We start from the raw sequence: 20,136 nt of genomic DNA on the forward strand, positions 1-20,136 counted from the left end.
AAGACAGAAGGTAAGGGTTTAAAAAAATTAAAAAAAAAAAAAAAAAAAAAAAAAAGAAGTGGTAACTCAATCATCATTCCCTCCCCACTGTAGTGTTCAGGGGAATTCGGCAAGGGCCAGTAAACCTAATGTCTTCATATCTGATTTTATAATTAGGGAATCCTTTCCAATAGGTCAATACAACTAAGCAAAAGAGGAAGTTGCTTATGTGAGAATGTGATCTGGAGATTTTTATAGGCAACACCAAAAGCACAAGGACCAAAGAAGTAGGTAGTGGGTTTTGGAGCCTTGTAAGCAGATGTTTTCAGTCTAAAACATTTTCATAGAATATATGCGAAGGCATAGAGGTTAAGGAACTGGGTAATCTGGGACGTTCCTACTGAAATGCTTTTCTTTTCTTTTTTTTTTTAACATTTATGAATCACTGCTCTTTTATTAAAAATAGTATGTATGAAATTCAAAGAAATACAACCTACAGAACTCTGCTTCACCCAACTCCTGCAGAGGCCCCTGGTGCCTTCCCCTCCTAGGTTCCCTCTCAACCTCTCTGAATGTACTCTCTGATATCTAGGCTGACCCCTTCCCCTATTAGAATGGGAGCTCCCTGAAAGTGGGGGGGGGCATCTTTGACTTTCTCTGTCTCCCCAGCACTATGCATGGTGCTCAGCCAGCACAAAGGGAGGTCTCTGAACACTAGAGATGGCAGTGTCAGTGCCCACCCAGGGAAGGTGATGAGGTGGCAGGACAGCAGAGAAGGCTGTAGGCTGCACTCCTGAGTGTGTGGGGTCTGGGCTCTCCCACAGAGGTCCAAGGCAAGCTTTGGCCTCTGTGGTTGTCCTTGGGGCAAGCTCAGCTTGGTGCTCCTGCTGTTTTCACTGTGGTCAAAGGGAAGCTAGCTTGGGATGCTTTCTCTCCTCCAGGTACTTCACAGGAGTGATGAAGTCTTCAGTGGGGGTCAGCTCCTGGGTGATCTCCAGCTTCTTAATTCTCTTAGTCAGCAATCATTTAGGGCCTGCTCTTTCACGGGATCCACCTTCTTTCTGACAGGCTCTCCTCATAGGGCAGGTGATGTCTGCCAGAGGTGGTTCTCCTGAGCCTGTCTGGCCAGCCTGGCTCTAGGAGGCAGCCCTGCCCAGTGTCATGGCCCTCAGCTTGTCTGTGGCTCTCACTTCTCCAGCTGCCACCATCTCAAATGCTTTTCAACTGAACTACCACATCATGTAGGCCTACCTCACTGGTATACTTTTCTACATATATGTTCTCTCTCCCTTGTAAAGTCAGGTACTGTCATTCCCTAGTTTCAGTTAGGTTGAAACTGTTCCACCAATGGAATCTTGTTTAAGAAATATTATCATGTGAAAATTCTACTTAAAAGACTCATTTCCATGACCTAGCAGACAATATTAGATAATAACTAGAGTTATTTCTAGCAATGAAGAAAAGAAACAGAAAAAGCAAGAACTCCCATCATCCTACTTTTCATTTTGGCCTCTGTCACCCCAAATATACACCACGTTGCAGAGAGCTAGTGTAGTGGTAGTGGGGTAGATAATCCTCCTAAGACCCAGAATTCCCAAACCAATTTTGCCACTGACTGGAGGTGACTTTGTTTGAGTCGCTTCCTTTCTCTAAGGCTCACAGGTTCTCTCTCCAGGAAAATAGGATTGATAGTACTTGCCCTATTTACCTCATAGAACTAGTAAGCAGACCTTCTAAGGTTGAAAGGATTAAATGACATCACCCAGTTCTTAGAAAAGAATAAGTAAATGGAAACTGTTATCATCTGTAGAGTGGAACTTTGTTGAACCAGAGCTAAGATATCTCACTTGGAAGGCTGTTTTCTTTTCTTTTAAAAAATCTTTAACTTCAGGCTTAGTATCAATTCAAAGGCAGAAAGGCAGTAAGGGCTGGGCAATAGGTGTTAAATGACTTGCCCAGGGTCACACAGCTAGGAAGTATCCAAGGCCAGATTTCAGCCCAGGTCTTCCTGACTCCAGGTCTGGAACTCTATCCATTGTACCACCTAGTTGCTCCTCAGAGGCTGACTTTTTTTGCCTTTATATCCTCAATGTCTAGTACTGAGCCTTGCATATTGAAGACACTTATTGTTAGATAAACTGAAAAGAGGAAATCTGACCAAGACTGTCTTTAAAATTATACATAGCTGGGGCAGCTGGGTAGCTCATTGGATTGAGAGCCAGGCCTAGAGACGGGAGGTCCTAGGTTCAAATTTGACCTCTTATACTTCCCAGCTGTGTGACCCTGGGCAAGTCACTTAACCCCCATTACCTAGCCCTTACCACTCTTCTGCCTTGGAGCCAATACACAGAATTGACTCCAAGATGGAAGGTAAGGGCTCAAAATAAATAAATAAATAAAGTTATACATAGCTTAGGCCTCTAGGTAGCACAATGGATAGAGTACCATGCCTAGTCAGGAAGACCTGAATTCAAATCTGACCTCAGATACTTCCTAGCTGTGTGACCCTAGACAAAGTCTTTTTAGACAAGACATTTAACCCCAAAGGACTACCCTTGCCAGTCTTTTGTCTTAGATACCAGGATAGAAGTTAAAGGTTTAAAAAAAGTATACATATTTTGTTGAGTACTTTGTGAAACTGTAGCTGAAATATTGCTGGCAGATGACCTCCCTTTCTGAGTCACTGGAAAAACACTCTGAATTTGCTGTCTCCCAACCAGGCACACTACAATCTCTCCCCTTTTTGAGAAGGCTCCCTTGAAAAGCCAGAGTGGTCCCAAGGGAAGGAAGTTGCATAGAATGACAACCCTAGACCATTCAAGAGAGCAGAAGGGGTCCTTTCTTATTTATCTCACACCTAAATAAATAAAATTTCTCTTCTCTAACTTGTTTCTAGGCTCTCAAAGGACCAATGGAAGTGGGATGGCAAGGAAAGCAAAAAGGTCCAAAAGAGCCATTTCATCTCTAAAAGTACCCAGGCTAAAGGCTAAAACATCTTCCTAATTTAAGAAAAAGAGATGGATAAGAAGGGATTAGAGCAGGGGTCGGCAACCTTTTTGGCCATGAGAGCCATAAACACCACATTTTTTAAAATGTAATTTCGTGAGATCTGTACAGTGCTCACAGTGCGCTCCTGTAACAGTGCCTGAAAAAAAAAATTGACTTTATGGCTCCTGCAGAAAGAGCCATATCCGGCCCTCAAAAGAGCCAGATATGGATCCAGAGCCCACGTTGCTGACCCCTGGATTAGAATTTCAAGGTTGTTGGTCTTGAGGCCCCACCCATCTCAACAGAACAATCAGAATAGAAGGCTTCCTGAAAAGAAGCCTGAATGACTATATGTTTGAACTCTTTATCATATTGACTTAGGTTAAAATGGAATGTTTATTATAGCACTTTAGTCAATACATTGCTGCCCCAGCTCAGCTTTCTTTACCCCTGTATATTCTGAGATCATCCTCCACCTTCTGCAGAGATTTCCTCATAGGTCTGGCACTTGCAGATGTCATAAACTGCAAGACACCTGAAGCCTAAGGAGCTCCTCCCTAAAATCTTTCTAAATCGCCAAAATGTTTTAAACTTATTAAGAATACTTAACATCTCAAACTCAAAGTGGCATCATAAAGTTGTAGGTATATTAGGCAAATGGGGATAATGATTAGTTAAAAAGAAAATTAAGTGAAAATTAAATTATATTATTCTGTCTTAGGTAGTTGTCTCACATTTCCTTCTGTGCATCCTGTGGTCCATGAAGCTATGGTAAAGGGTCCTTTTCATTAAATGATTCAGTATAATAAGTATTATTTATTAAAAACAATGTTTCACATATACATCTATCACTACTTTGCAATTTACACACTATGAGTAGTACAAATTCACTTATAAGCATTATTGAATTCATAGTAGTTTGTTATTGTTATTTCTTTTCTCAAAGATACTAAAAGTGTAACTACTATCAGGTGGAAGTCCTATAAATTTAAAAGGTTAGAACCCTGCCTGGATATAAGTTGAAAAGAGTAGTAGATGATACATGTATAACCCAGTGGAACTGCTTGTCAGATTTGGGAGTGGGGGGAGGGGAAGTAGGGAGATCATGAATCATTAATCATGTAACCATGGAAAAATATTCTAAATTTTAAAAAAAGAGGAGAAAAAAAAAGGAAGAAAAGAGTAGTAGATTTGGGGTATGGTCCTGGGTTTGAATCTTACCTCTGCCACTTACTACCTATGCACAACCCTGGACATGTCTCTCTAGATCAGTGATGGTGAACCTATGGCACAGGTGCCAAAGACAACAAGCAAAGCACTCTCTGTGGGCATGAAGCCACCCTCCGCCCCACCTCCACCCCCACTTCCCCAGGGTTCATTACTAGAAAGCAGAGGGACTCAGGCAGAGATGCTCCCCTTCTCCTCTCCCCCACCCCTCTGCCCAACAGCCAATGGAAGCACACAGTGGGTAAGGTGGGTGGCTCACAGGCAGCAGAGCTGGAAGGGAGCAGAGCCCTCAGGCCATTTCACTCCCACTCTCTACATTCTCTAAGGACATTCCTCACTTCACCTACCCCTTACCCAGCAGCCCAGTGGGAGCACTTCTTCCTCTGCGTGAGGTAAGGTGGGGTGGGGCATACCCAGCATGTGGGTGGGAGAAGGGGCATGGCACTTAGTCTGGGGGGTGGGGGTGGATTCTGGCACTCTGTCTCTAAAAGGTTCGCCATCACTGTACTAGACCTTGGTTTCCCAATTTCTAAAATAGAAGTGTTTGGACTAGATTAGAGGTTCCCAACCTGAAACTCTCAGAATTGTAGCAAGAAGTTTCTATGAGTTCATATTTTCTTAGTCAATGGATACTTGCCATACAACTATGATAATGTGAGGATCTACTCAATTTTGGCCACTAAAGGAACTTTTCATACTCAGATAGGGAAGGAATGAAGAGACTAGATGATCTCTGAAACTCCTTCTCCTTCTTCATCTATGATTCTATGACCTGGAGCCTATAAACTAGAGAAAGGGCACATATTCATACAATCACTATTATTCATGAAAGCCTTATGAAGCAGATCTACCAATCCCAATGCCCTACTGCCAAGATAATTTTTAAAAATAACCTCAGAGGGGCAGCTGGATGGCTCAGTGGATTGAGAGCCAGGCCTAGAGACAAGAGGTACTGGATTAAAATCTGGCCTCAGACATTTCCTAGCTGTGTGACTCTGGGCAAGCCACTTAACCCTCATTGCATAGCTTTTACCACTCTCCTGCCCCGGAACCAATGTATAGTATTGGGTTTTTATTAAAAATTTAAATTAAATAAAAAAATAAAAATAACCTCAGCTTAGATTTAAGATATATTTTGGAGAGTATTGGAAGTGAATATTGGAAGTCTTCATTTCTAAACCTTTCTGGTTAGTCACAGGACCCAAATCAAAACCCACACAAAAGAACTAAAGGCATATTTAATTAGCTTAGATATGTACTTTATTTATCTTTTGATGCTGTTTGGAGAAGTTGACACAATTCAGATAGAGGAAGCATGGCCTAAAAGTCCAGCAGAAAGGAAGAGAAGAATAAAATGTGTGTTTGTGTGTGGAAAGGTAAAGTAGAGCCTATGAATATGTGAAAAAAAGTGATATGACCCTTATAGTTCATTTTGAAAAAAGTAAACGGTTACATCTGCATGAATAACTCTAATAACTGTGAATTACAGGTTCATAAAACCATATACTGAGACGTAGAAGACACCATAAAGGTAATCTAATCCAACTTTATCCATACTGAGATAAAGAAACTGAGACCCAGGGAGGTGAAACAACTTGAATAAGGACACATAGGTAATTGGCAGAAATGCAAATGAAATTTGGCTTTGGTCACCCCAAATTCATCGATTCACTTTGCAATAGTGCCTCCTTGCTAGTCAGTCATCTAGGCACACCTTCAAGTTTTTCTTACTGAGACCATAGATTAGACACCAGAGGCTTTCTGAATCTAATTGTTTAAGATCACATTCAAAGTGTTAATTACAAAACAATTACATTAAAATTAAGTAAAATCAACATAAAGGACTATATTCAAGAAATAATTTAAGTTCTATGTTTTTTTTTTTTATCCTGGGACTCCATTTTTCTAGGAGCATAGGGCCACAACCAGTAGGCAATGGGTCACTCAGGGTCACCCAGCTGGGAAGTGTCTGAGCCCGGATTTGAACCTAGGACCTTTTGTCTCTAGGCCTGGCTCTCAATCCACTGAGCTAGCCCAGCTGCCCCTACTTTAGGTTGCAGTTTCTTTAGCAGATGTAGTTTTTTTTTTTTACAGGGTGGGGTTGCTAGCCTCACGCCCAACCCTCCTCCTTTTTCATCCCGGCTAGGGACCGTCCTTAGCCCAGGAGTGGTAAGGGTGGGTGATAGGGGTCAAGTGACTTGCCCAAGGTCACACAGCTGGAAGTGTCCGAGGCCGGACTTGAACCTAGGACCTCCAGTCTCTAGGCCTGGCTCTCAATCCACTGAGCCACCCAGCTGCCCCAAGTTCTATGTAATTGTATCAAAAAGAAAACAGGGATGGGGGGGGAGGCTGGAGGAGGTGGGATAACTAGGTGGCTCAGTGGTTGAGAGCCAGACCTAGAGAGATGGGAGATCCTACATTCAAATCTGGCCTCAGACACTTCCTAGCTGTGTGACTGTGGACAAGTCACTTAGCCCCATTGCCTGGCCCTTACTATTCTTCTGCCTTAGAATCAATTGATTCTAAGATGGAAGGTAAGGATTTATTTAAAAAAAAAAAAAAGGAAAGAAAACCAATCACTCAACATAAAAAAGATTGATATACTCAACATCAGAACTTCTGAATTTGATTTTGGGAAAATAAACAGGAAGTACAAAGTTCCTGAGGCAGTTGGAGTCAAGAATTTAAAATCACATTAAAAACAGAACTTCTCCACCTTGAGGCTAAATGAAGGTACATCTTCAACTTACCCTCTACTCCCTAAGCCACTCTGCTCTGAGAGCTACTATCTTTCTTTCTAAAGCATGTTAGAGTTCAGAAGAGGAACTGTTAACCAAGCATTTCCCTTACTGTGGTAACTGGGGAAAGGGAGCTAATCCTTTAGTCAGAAGTAACTGACTCTTCACCAAAAATCCAATACCACCCTGTATTTGGTCAAAAAGTTGGGGAATCTCTCATGAACTTTTGTGATCCCAAACTTGATTTGCACTCAAGAAGAGATACAGAGATACATACAGAAAATCTGAGTTAGAAAGATCCTTAGAGAGTCAATTTAATTCAGTAAGGTTGGATGGAGGTTTGCAGAGAAAGAAGTGAAGGAGAAAAAGGGGAAAAAGAGGGTTCAGACTTGTAATTTCATTAGAATAAGGGTACACACAATGAAGAAACTCTTATTAATTCAGTTTGGCAAAGGTTCAGTAATTTATATCTTAGAGATTTGCCTGGAGAAGTTAAAGAGAGTTCTCTTCGGGGTCACATTGCTAGTATGGGTCATAATCTCTTCAACACACTTTTAAGTACTCATTATCTGCAAAGTCAGAAATAGAATGGCTCACTGGACAGAGAACCATTTCAGTGTCTGACACATACAGCTATATGACTCAGGCAACTAAGATTACAAATTGCAGACCCTCCTTCCCTCAATGTGCAGAATACACTTCATTGTGTGCAGAGGACACCAAAATGAAAAACAGTTGTTGCCCTCAACTTTACATTTTAGTGAGGGAAAAAGAGAAAGATAATCTAATCTAATTCCCCAAATTAACTTGGCTCCAGAAAGTTTTGAAGCTTGAAATAATACATCTATTCAATTCATACATGATGGTCTGCAGTACCGAGAGACATAATATCAACCAGAATAAAAGGAAATAAGGAGTATTTTGAAGTGAGGCAATTGAACATATTTTCATAATGGAAAAATTGCTATTTACAATATTTTTATATATAATTTTTATAATCAGTAAGAAAAATGTTGCAAGTATTGGTACATTCTTATAAACTCTTTTTTTCCTACTGTATGGAAAGCCGAGGTACCATGGAGAAATGTGGGCAATGCTGATCTAGTCCAATCTACCACTCTGATAAAGTCATTCCCAGTGCTAATGATACACCCTCAGGCAAATGACAGGGTTAGAACTATAGTTGTGACAGTTGCAGATCTACATGAGAAGAGGAAGTTACCTCACAGGCAAATTCTCCTCACCCATAAAATCAAGGCTGAGTCAAAAAAGCCTTGAATACTCAAGTTATTACTTTTCTCCATGGCACAGAGTCAAGTGGAACAAAGTTAGTGAGTCAGTCAATAGCCCACTATATGCCAGGAAATGTGCTAAGCACTAGGGATACAAAGAAAGACAAAAACCAGGCTCTGCTCTATAGGAGCTCAATAGTCTAATGGGGAAATAACCTGCAAATGGTCATGTCCATACAAGGGATAGATGATCAACAGAGGAAAGAGGCGCTTAAAAAATGAGACTTTAACTGGGACTTAATGGGAGCCAGGGAAGCCAGGAAGCAGAGATAAAGAAAGAGCATTCTAGGCATGAGGGGCAGGCAGAGAAAATGCCTAGCTGGGAGGCAGTGTCTAGTCTGAGGAACAGAGATCCATGGCACTGGATGCAAGAGTTTCTGAAGAGGACTGGGGGGGAAGGGAGGGGTAGAAGAGAAGAAGTTATGAGGTGTTTTGAATACAAATAGAGACCTTATATTTGATCCTAGAGGTAAGTATTAGGGAGATACAGGAGTTTATTAAATAGGGGAGGGGTGAGGGGAAGGTGTCTTGGTTAGATCTGCACTTTAGGAAGATTGCTTTGATAGCTGAATGGAGAATAAACTACAGTAGAAGGAGCCTTGTAGTGGGGAGAACCAACCAGCAGGCTACTATAGTAATTCTGGAATGGGATGATAAGGGCCCGAGCCAGGGTGGTGGCAGTGTTAGAGAGGCGACCCGTTTGAGAGATGTTATGAAAGTCAAATCACCAGATTTTGTCAACAAATGGGTATGGAAGGTAAGTGAGGATTTGAGATGACACTAGGTCAGGAGACTGGAGGACCAGGAGGATGGTGGTGCCCTTAATAATAACAGGAAAGTATGGAAGAGAGGAGAGAGTTTGGAAAAAAGAGCAAGTTCAGTTTTGGATATATTAAGTTTGAGGTATCTACAAGATATCCAGTTCAAGATGTGCAATAGGTAGTTAGAGGGAGAAGAATGGAGGTCAGCAGAGAGGTTAGGACATCAATATAAAGAGATGAGAACTGAATTCCCAAGAATTGGTGAGGTCATCGAGAGAAATAGTAGAAGAGAAGAGGGCCTAAACCAGAGCTCTGAGGAGCACCCATGATTAGCAGGTATGACCTAGAGATCCAGCAAAGAGGACTGATAAGGAACCGCAGATAAAGAAGAAAACTAAGAGAGTAATATCATGAAAACTTAGAGAAAAGAGTTTCAAGAAGGGTGATCTTCAAGAGGAGGGTGATCCACAGTGTGAAAGGCTGCAGACAAGTCAAGAAATATAAGAACTAAAAGACAACTACATTACAAGCTCTTTGGGTGTCATGGGCACTTTGGCATGTCCCTTTTGTTAATAAAGGTGTTGACTAACTCTCCTATGTGTTCCAATCACATTTCAACTCATGAATCCCCTGACAAAAGATTCTACTTCAGCTCTAGCTTCTGCAACCTGGAAACTAGACAGCAATAGTTGAATTTTCCATGCTGCTTATTAAAATGGAATATAACTATCTTGAGGAAAACTAAGTGGCAGAGTGGATAGAGTATGAGGCCTGTAGTACCAGACTCATCTTCCTGAGTTCAAATCTGGTCTCAGGTATTTATTAGCTATGTGACCCTTAGCAAGTCACTTACCGCCATTTTCTTCAGTTTCTTCATCTGTAAAATGAGTCGAAGAAGGAAAAATGAAAAACCATTTTAGTATCTGTGCCAAGAAAACCCCAAATGAGGTCAGAAAGAGTCAGACACAAATGAACAATAATTTTGAAATGTTTTGTATTTGTGATCCTAATGCCTACACAGTACTGGCCATAAGGCATTTAATGCTTGTTGACTGAAAATAGGATTTCACCTATATTATCTATGGATATACACACACACTCCAAATCCAGAAATACACACTTGAAAGAGTAGGAATTTCTATATACTCTGAATATCTCCTACAGTGTCTAGTAATGCTAAGCACACAGCAAGCAATCAAATATTTGTTGTGGTTAATATATTGTTAAAATGTTGTGATTAAAATATTTTTCATGGTTTCCTTAGAGTGGAAAGAGGGAGAATATTAGATGGGAGAAAATAAGATGGCTAAGTAGGAAAAGATAAAAGCAGAAATTAATTAGGTGATAGAATGTGAGCAGGAAGATGGTAAAATAAGTGCCAGGATATCAGATACTATATAGTACTTTTAAAATTCTTATAAATTCAGTGTTTTTATATAGTAGCTTATGTTCATGCTAGGTTAAAACAATCCTGGACTGACATTTCACTGGTTTATATGTTGCTTGCAAATAAATGATTACTCCATGGCTGGAGAGAAGCCAGAATAAACTGTGAGTCTTAAGAAAAAGAAATCGGAGCGTGGGAATCACTGGCCCCAAAAGTAAAAAAAAAGGTGAAACTACCAGAAAAAACTTCCAGGCAATTTAAATGGAGAACCTATTAGTAGTCCTAGGAGTACTGTTTCTTACACTCCCAGTCACCAATATGTAATTTTCTTCTTCTTTAAAAAAAATCTTTATCCCTTATTTTAGAATTGATACTAAGTATCAGTTCTAAGCCTAGAAGCAATGAGGGCTAGGAAATGGAGGATAAGTGACTGCCCAGGATCACACAGCTAGGATGTGTCTGAGACCAAATCTGAACCCAGAACCTCTCATCTCCAAGTCTGGCTCTCTTACCTACTGAGCCATCTAGCTGCTCCCATAATTTTCTTCTAACCACAAATAGAGGTATACAGTCACCAATACACACACTATACTTGAAAGGTAAATAAAAGTGAGAGCATATATCACTAGATGGATTAGATAACATGCAAAATGCAGATGTGTAGAATACATTTGTGGCAGATTATGCTAGGTATTCTTATTTTACACTTATTTACTGCAATGGTCTTCCCACATTCATTTTGAGGTTTTAGTAAATGTAACTTTCCAGAATGAAAACCACAAAGGGAAGAAAAGTATCACAGAATCCTTTTTTAATGAAGAGACTTTTCAACATTCCCTAAGATAAGAAGAGGCTCTGTTGTTTGGATTATAAAAAATTTAAATTAAATCTTTCAGAGATGTATTTATTTGCCAATCTCTGTCCAAGAGAGGTTAATAACCTTTATAAAAAAAAACCTTTTATATATAGGATAATTAGTTTTTTTTAATATATTGTATGTATAATTATGTATAATTACAGTCATCTTGGCCTCTGCCTCCTTGTCCTTTTTGCTGTATAAAATAGCTTCACTGGCCATATATCTGATGATCACCTTTGTTTTCTTTGATACTATAACATATTGCATTTCTTTTGCTCGACTTTTATACTTTCTGTGAGTGAAATTGATATGTTCTGTAAAACTGCTAAGGTCAAAGACATGTGGCATGCTGAACATCTTGTGATACTGAAATAATCATGTTCAACCAATTCCCAGAGACTAGCTGAGTTCTACTTAGATGCTCAATTTGGGCCTTCATTCTTTACTTGAATTTTAAATATCAGTGAGACCAAAAACAAAACAGTTCTTCAAGAGACTAAAGAGGGAGAGGGGATGTTTGGGGAAGAGATCAAGAAAGTCCCTCAAGCAGGAGGAAGTAAGGAATTCTGTAACAAGAGTTGAAACTTATATGTAGGGGTAGATGAAAATGTCATGCGTAGATACAACACCTAACATGTTCTACTACAAAGTTCCACTACTCTTCTACAGAATGAAGTTGCCAAGAGTAATGGTAAATAGTGTTGACTTTGGGAGTCACATTGGCCTGAGTTCAAATCCTGCCCTAGACACTAAGTAGGAGCCTAAGTGAAACCTTAGGCAAGTCACATAATCAGTCTTAGTTCTTCAAGTGTAGAAAAGGCATAACAAAAGCCCCATTTTCAATGTATTAAGTGAATATCAAATGAAATATCTGTAAAACACTATGTAAATGATAGTTATTATTATTCAAAATGAGCCATCAAGGCTTTAACCTCTTGGGGCAGCTAGGTAGAGCAGAGGATCTGACAGCACTTGGTCTGGAGTCAGGAAGACTCCTCTTGGGTTCAAATCCTGCCTCAGATACTACTAGCCAGGTGATTCTGGGCAAGTCATCATTTTTGCCTCAGTTTCTTCATCTCCAAAATGAACTGGAGAAAGAAAAGGCAAACCACTCCAGAATGTCTGCCAAGAAAACCCCAAAGGGTGTCCCAAAGAGTAAGATATTACCTGAAATGACTGTTTCTAGCCACTGTATCTTAAGAAGGAAGATACTGTATTACCACAACACCCCTTCTTTATCAGTAGCAGCCCCATTAGCAATATGGACCATATAATTGTTCTACCTAGCAGGTCCTGAAAAGAAAAGTTGGGAGTCAAGGGAATTTGAATTCTTGGGCTTCCGTTTCAATTAATGTCCTTTTTTCATATTCGAGCAAAATTTTCTGCTTTCCTATCACTCTAATTCAGTGGGGAAATGGATTATCTTTCATAGATGAGGATACCAGACTTTAAAATAACCCAAACTCATTTAGAGAGTTGTCATTTCTAACTCTTCTACATAGAATTTGAGAATTTAAAGAGACTGATAAAGCAAACTGATTTCCTCAAGATTATAGAGGATCACAGACTTAAAAGCTTTTACAGATTAGAAAACTGAAGCACAAATAAGTGGTTAGTTCATACAGCCAGTAGTCTGAGACAATATTCAAACGCTAGTCTTCTTGACTCCCAGCTCAGTTCATTACACCATCTAGCTGCTTACAGGAAATTAGTGGCAGGTCAATACTCTGTATTGTGAATTAATGCTTGCCTGGAAAGCTTGAACTACCACTGGGATGTATTGTAATCTGTTCAACCTGCCACAGAACTATAAAATATTATTTCTAATATTGCCTGACCTGGTCTAGAGATGGGAGATCTGAGGGTAGGAGCAGAGAAAAAGAAGAGAGAGATGGGGATTATTGTAGACAGAACAGAGGGGATGAAGAATGGGAAAAAGCAGTAATGAGAAAGGCCTAGGAAATAAGGGTTTTGGTTGGAGCGGTCAGTATCAACCCCCACCCCACCCTGACTTTTTCAGGTCAAGGAATTATTAAATCAATTGACTCCTTTGACTCCTATAGGTCACAATGAAAAATCTTCCTTAAAGCTGACTGCAAGACCTTGGATTTCTTTGGAAGTATAGGCATAACTGAGTGAGATGGGGCTGTTCTCTGGTTTTGCTCACATGCTGGGGGTGGCAGAGGGAAATCATTGAGATTTGAGTGAGAGATTCATTGTTGATCTCCAGCTATTTCTTCTTAGGTAGGGAGACTTTAAAAATGTTTTATTAAATTATAAATAGTGAAAATCAATACAGTAAATAAAGTTGCTTAATAATAATTTACATTTAAATTCATTTCGTTCATTAGTACATACATTATAAATTCATTAAAAAGTATAAAAGCATTTAATTCAGTTAAAGCATAAATTATCTTTCCCAGTCACTCCCTTTTAAGTCTTCCTGAGAATTTGATCTTTTTCATTCACTTTCCTCTTCTATAGTTGTAGTTTGTGTATATTTGTCTTTTGAAGAGGCTGAGAGCACACAAGAACTACCCTATACACAATGAAAAGAAAACTGCCTGGGAGTCAGTGTTCAATTCCCAGTTCTGCCAAAACAGTGACCATGGGCAAGTCATTTAGTCACTCTGGGTCTCAGTTTCTTCATCTGTAAAATGAAGGGTTGGATTAATTGATCTCTAAGGATCCCACTAACATTAACAAAATGTTGTTGTAAGCTAAGGAGATTCAATTTTATCTTCTAGTCTAGGCAAAGGGAAGGCATCAGTCTCTTTATGTGACCAGCTCTCTGCTGTGGGGACTCTTGCCCTAGGTCTCAGAAGCTGAATGGATCACCTGAAAACAAGGACTCTGGGGACAAGGACCATTCTTCTTGGAAAGATCAAGTCCTGGGGGCAGGTAGGTGACTTCGTTTGAGTCACCTCAACTGAGAGGGAGGCCTACAGGAGTTCCTAGGTTTAAATCTGGCCTCAGACACTTCCTAGCTGTGTGTGACCCTGGGCAAGTCACTTAACCCCCACTGCCTAGTCCTTACTACTCTGCTGCCTTGAAACCAATACACAGTATTGATTCCAAAACAGAAGGTAAGGGTTTAAAAAAGTAAAATAAAATAAAATAAAAAAGAAGGAAAGATCAAGTCCTCATCTAAGGCTCCTCCTTTTCTCACTCAACAGAGTTTCTTTGTTAAGATCTAGTTTTTCTGAATACAGAAAACATAAGTTTCCTGGTTGATGAAGAGAATGAATAATGAAGCTCCTGGAGATATGATATTGTCCTAACTAGTCAGGAACCTTTATGGCCATTAAAGATAGGGGCTTAGAAGTCAAGCCCAACTTACTAAGGTGATTTGGGGGGGGGGGTAGGGGGGAAAGTATTAAACAGTCATTTAATTAGCAACTTCTTTCTTAGAAACTCCTCTTCGGGTTCACAACCTAATCTAATGAGTTTTCCTCGAAGCTGAAACCTGAACACAGGAACACCTTGAGTGTTGCCTAGTCCTGTTCTATTGTATGACCTATACCAGAGATGGTGAACTTATGGCACAGGTGCCAAAGATGGCACACAGAGCACTCTCTGTGGGCACTTGGTCACCCTCCCTTCCCACCCTCCACCCCCAGAGTTCATTACTAGAAAGGTAGAGGGACTTGAGTAGAACTGCTCCCCACCCCCTTTCCAACATACCTGACAACATTTTTTCACATCACCCACCGCTCTGCCCAGCAGCCAACACACAAAGAGGAAGGTGGGCAGCTCATAGGTGGCAGAGCTGGAGGGGAGCAGAGCACTCGGACCACTCCAAGGTTCACCATCAGTGACCTATACCAATGATTCTACCACTATGATGTGCTTCTTTGCCTGACACCAAATCAGGTTCAGCTTTACCCTATTATTGTGATCTGAATAGATTTATTGCTCACAACATGACAACTATTGCCTGAATCATTATGTTGCCCCTAGCACATTCCTGTTATCAGGATCTGTGATCACTTGTATTCTGATAACTGAGAGTTTGAAACCCCCTGCCCTTTTTATGATTATAATAGTATTAGCCTTTATGATTATTTTCATAACACTCTCATTAGTTTTGAGTTAATAGTCAAATAATATAGTTTGTTTCTATGAATTAGCTAAGAAAAATACAGTTTAGGGTGGTATCAAATCTTGTTTACATCTTGACCTTAAACTTATAACCCAAGTTTCCACATAGCCCACCACAACCCTCTTTTTTGTATAACCAAATACTTGGAAAAGGGGTGGAGGAATACTCTTTTTTTGTATAACAAGATAATAGGACAAGGGGTGGAAGACTATTCTTTTTTGCAGAAGATGGTGAACTAGACATCCAACTACTGACTCCTAGCATTTCATAATACTTGTCAGCAGAAAAACAACTAGCCCCCAGTCCCTTATTGCAGAGGCCTTGGAAAGGTCAGCTTTAATAATAACATAAATTACCACCCATAGTGATTTTTTTTTTTTACACTTTCTAGCATAATCAGCACTTGCATCATTAATTAGGACCTGCCCATTTGTTGATTGTATTTGCTGTCATTGTGGCATAAAAAAGGCTATCTCCTAGAGTTTGGGGTCTCTGGTTTTGATAGGACCCGTGTCTGGCTTTATTGTGAGGGAGGCCTCCTCTCAATAAACGTATTATTTGGCTTTGAGTTCTGTATTGGTGTGGTAAATTTTCACCACATAACCATGCTGACTTTTTAGATTGGCAGACTCTAGATCAGTGATTCCCAAAGTTGGTGCTACCGCCCCCTAGTGGGTGCTGCAGCGATCCAGAGGTGCGGTAATGGCCACAGTTGCATTTATCTTTCCTATTAATTGCTATTAAAATTTTTTAAAAATTAATTTCCAGGGGGTTAAGTAATATTTTTTCTGGAAAGGGGGTGGTAGGCCAAAAAAGTTTGGGAACCACTGCTCTAGATGATGCCTACCATGCCTTATGTAAATATTCTCCCACCCTGCCTATGACTATTAAGTCTGAATCAACATTGGGGGAGATAACATCATTAAGATAGTTATCAGGCAATTACTCTAGTAATAGCATAATAGCTTTGGTGAAGGTTTTTCAAGTTCAAGTGTCCAAACTGCAATTTCATTACCCCAGAGAGCAGAGGGAGGAAGTGCTCATTTTGGGCAGCTGGACAGAGGGGCAGGGCATGCAAAAAAATGTCCTCCAGTGCTGGGAAGAGGGGGAATGGAGCAGTGCCACCTCAGCACATGTGCAGATACTTCACCAATGCTGGCATATAAAATAGATGAGAGAAGTTATTTCCTCTCAGGCAGGAGATAAAGAACTGAACTAGGTAGTAGCTGTAGAATTAAAAAGGAAGTTAGTAAAACTGCAAAGAAAAAAATGGACAGAAGTGCTAGATTATGGGTTAACTTTAGAGCGTCAGCCTGGGAAAACAATCTTTTCATGGGAAAAATTTTCCAGAATTCCAAAATGACTTATGCGAACCTTTGGAAAACAGCCCATTCCTAAAAGCTGGGGACTACTTGTACTAGAGAAAGTCTGTTAATTAAACATATTTGATCCACTGCAAGTTTAAAGAGTCAAAATACGAACCCAGGCCACTACTTGGCAATCCGTTCTGGCTTCTTCACCGATGTCCAAGTTTACTTTGCACAATGCTAAAACTGTCCTACCCTAACCTCGCTATTAATTCCTAACCCTCAAGCTTGAAAATTTGATTCACCTTTTCTCCTTCCCATGAGCCAATAAACTAAAAGAATCTAATAAGATCCTTCCTTCACAATGTCTTTAAGATTTATTGCCCTTTAAATAATTCACTGGATCCACTGCTCTAGTCTGGGCTCTTGTCACCTCATGTCATTTCTTCCCATTCCAATTCACCTTGTGCAAAGCCACTAAGTAAATATTTCAAATACATTTATCACTTCTTTTAAAATATGTACACTTGACTTCTTTACCAAGCAGGTCTTAAGGAGAAATGGAGTTGTGTGAGGTAAGCACAAGGAGCTCAAATGACTTGGGTCTAAAGTCACAAAATTATTAGGTTTCTATTGACAAGATTAGAAATTAGGTGCTCCTGGGCTTATTATATTCCTCTACCTCTGTTGATTATTATTGGTCATTAGCACATTAAAAACAAACTTTAATTCTGCAGGTATGTTTGCATTTAATGACTAGATAATCTGGCTCATCTAAAACAAAAAATTATAGGGAATCGTGTATGGTCAAGATTGGTGGCCTACTGTAATACTATAGAGGGAGCAAAGTGAAAGCAAGAGTAAACTGTGAATAGATTTAGAGTCAACAATGTTTGTTGGACCCTAATTAGACAGAAGCTTACATTTCCTTATTTTTTAAATGGGGATAATGCCAGGCTAAGTAGGACCTCATAGTTGCTGTTAGGCTCAAAAAAGAATGTGTACAAATCACTTAACAAATCTTATGGGGCTACATAAATGGCAGCTATTATTACTTTAGAATTAACTGGGGTTGGCAGGTAGATGTCAAAAAGGATATTTTGAAGTTCTCTACAAAGTTACCACAGTATGCCATTAAAACTTTTAAACACTAGTCATAATTGTTTATGGCTTTATTTCTATGAACCAAAGGAAGTGATGCTAAAATTGCATAGTAAGTTTGGTAGTAATTTCACTTTAATTGTTATTACAAAATAGATTAAGTTTTAAGGAAGATTCTAGAATCTCTTCTAGAGTTCAGTTTCTTCAGGGAAGAGAATGACCCACTTAATAGTTTTTAGTTTCTACATTTTTATATCTATTTTAAGAAATCAATTTCCCTTTTCTTTATCTTTAACTAGTTGTTGTTTTTTTTTTTTTTAAACCATTACCTTCCATCTTAGAATACTGTATTTTGGCTCTATGCAAAAGAGCTATAAGGGCTATGCAATGGAGGCTAAGTGACTTGCCCAGGGTCACACATCTAAGATATGTCTGAGACCAGATTTGAAACCTAAACCTCCCTTCTCTAGGCCTGGCTCTCAATCCACTGAGCTACCATGCTTCATTCTCTTAATTAGTTTTAATACAACGACCCATATACAACAACCTTACCACTCCTCCCAAGAAAGCAATGATCAAATTATATCAATGCCCAAGTTTTTATTTTTTGAAAATATGCCATTTAATTCTTTTCTAGCTAATAACTTAAAACTATATTTTCTTTGTTCTGTTTATACAGACACATCCCAAAGTAAAACTACTTAAGGGGTAAAAGTCCTAGGACAAGAAAAACTTTCTGAAGCCACTTACCAAATTTGTCACCTAAAAGTAGCCACTGACTTAGCTTTTCAGTTCCTTTTCATGAGACACGGTTTGGGAGATTCAAACATTTTGCTTTCCTTACTCTCTCATAAAATCTTGGGCCTATTACAGAACTTTAAAAATCCATCTAAATCTGGTCTCAGTCACTTCCTGTGTAACCCTAGGCAAGTCTCTTAATCCCCAATGCCTAGCCCTTACTGATCTTGTTCCTTTGAATATATTTTTAATATCAACTTTAAGATGGAAGGTAAGGTGTTTTTTTTTTTTTTAAGTCTATGTAGTTCAACCTCCAATCAAATGCTGGAATCAGTCCCCTCTACAACATCCCTGACATTTGACCCCTGACTGAACAATTAGTGATAAACTCATAAATACAAAAAGCAATTATTAATAGACATTTCAAGATTTCTAATTTAAAATGAATTGAAATCTACCTTACCATGACTTCTACTAATTAATCTGAATTCTACCTGCTGGAACCACACATAATAATACTAGCATTTCAATTGCATAGTAGAAACACTTTACATATACTATCTCATTTGAGACTCACAATTCTGGAAGCAGGTGCTCTTATTATCCCTATTTTACAGATAAGAAAACTGAGGCAAATGGAGTGACCTGTCCAAGGTCCTAGAACTAGTAAAATGAAGCTAAAATTGAACTCCAGTCTTCCTGATTGCAGGCTCAGGGTTCTTATCTACTTACCACTCTGGCTTCCCCCATAAATGGAATTCCTGACCATCTTCCTTTATGCTGACTAGCTGTTAAGGTCTCTCTTAAAATGTGACACTGGGGACTGGACAGGAGACTTTAGACTTAAGTCTGCTCAGAGTTCAGCTGGGTTCTATCACCTCCTTGCTGGCTTACAAAACCTCTCTAGCTTTTGAGGGAACTGTAAATATTCACTTGACTATATACAGCTCTTTATCTCAAGAAATTCAAAACACTCATTCTTGAAGCTTCCTGTAAATGTGATTTGTTCTTTTTTGGAAGCTTCAAGATTTACAAGGACCTTTTCTTACAACAACTCCATGAAATAGGTAATTCAAGCACAGGGGTTTCCATTTAAGAAATGCATCAAGTTAATTGCACAGATGAGGTGACCAGCCTAGCGTCGCACAGTAAGGAACTGGCAGAACTAGACTAGACCCCTGGACTTCTGAATTCAGGTTTCTTCCGCCTTTAAAAAGGGAAGGAAGAAAGGACAAACAAAGAAAGGAGAAAAAAGGAAGAGGGAGAAGGAAAGAAAGAAAATTAAGTTTATTAAGGCCTTTTGTTTAAGCATCAGTCATTTCTGGTTACAGTCTTCCTCCTCTCTGCCTCTCACCTTTAAAGAACCTGACCACACAAAAAACCGCCAAGCAAAAACAATCGATTCGGCGACCTCAGCAAATGGTATTCTCTATTCTGGTTCCGTGGCCCCTCCACACCTAATAGGGACATAACGACAGCAGAAGGTAAGCCACTTGCCACACAGCACCCGGAGACACCAGCACGAGTGTGAGGCCCTCCGGTGGGCGGGGGAGGCAGAGGGTGGCGGGTAGGGTGGGGGGGTGGGGGCTCGACTGCCCTCCGTCCCTAAGAGGTGACGCGGCGGAGGGCCGGCTCCAAGGGAGGCTACTGGTCCGTC

At 39.8% G+C, this 20,136-nt stretch overlaps 1 protein-coding gene across 2 annotated transcripts in view; it reads right to left on the reverse strand.

Moving 5' to 3' along the window:
* The window catches only part of FAM162A (family with sequence similarity 162 member A), a 42,782-nt gene that overhangs the window by 22,466 nt on the left and 180 nt on the right, over nucleotides 1–20,136 (reverse strand). The window contains exon 2 of one of the 2 annotated variants that reach the window (XM_044670054.1): nucleotides 9,839–9,862. The exons of the other annotated variant lie outside the window; for it this stretch is intronic. Within the exon in view, the coding sequence (XP_044525989.1) occupies nucleotides 9,839–9,862 (24 nt within the window). The remainder of the gene's footprint in view (nucleotides 1–9,838; nucleotides 9,863–20,136) is intronic. 2 annotated transcript variants of the gene reach the window in all.

Source organism: Gracilinanus agilis, chromosome 3 (assembly GCF_016433145.1).
Source record: "Gracilinanus agilis isolate LMUSP501 chromosome 3, AgileGrace, whole genome shotgun sequence".
NCBI lineage: Eukaryota > Metazoa > Chordata > Mammalia > Didelphimorphia > Didelphidae > Gracilinanus > Gracilinanus agilis.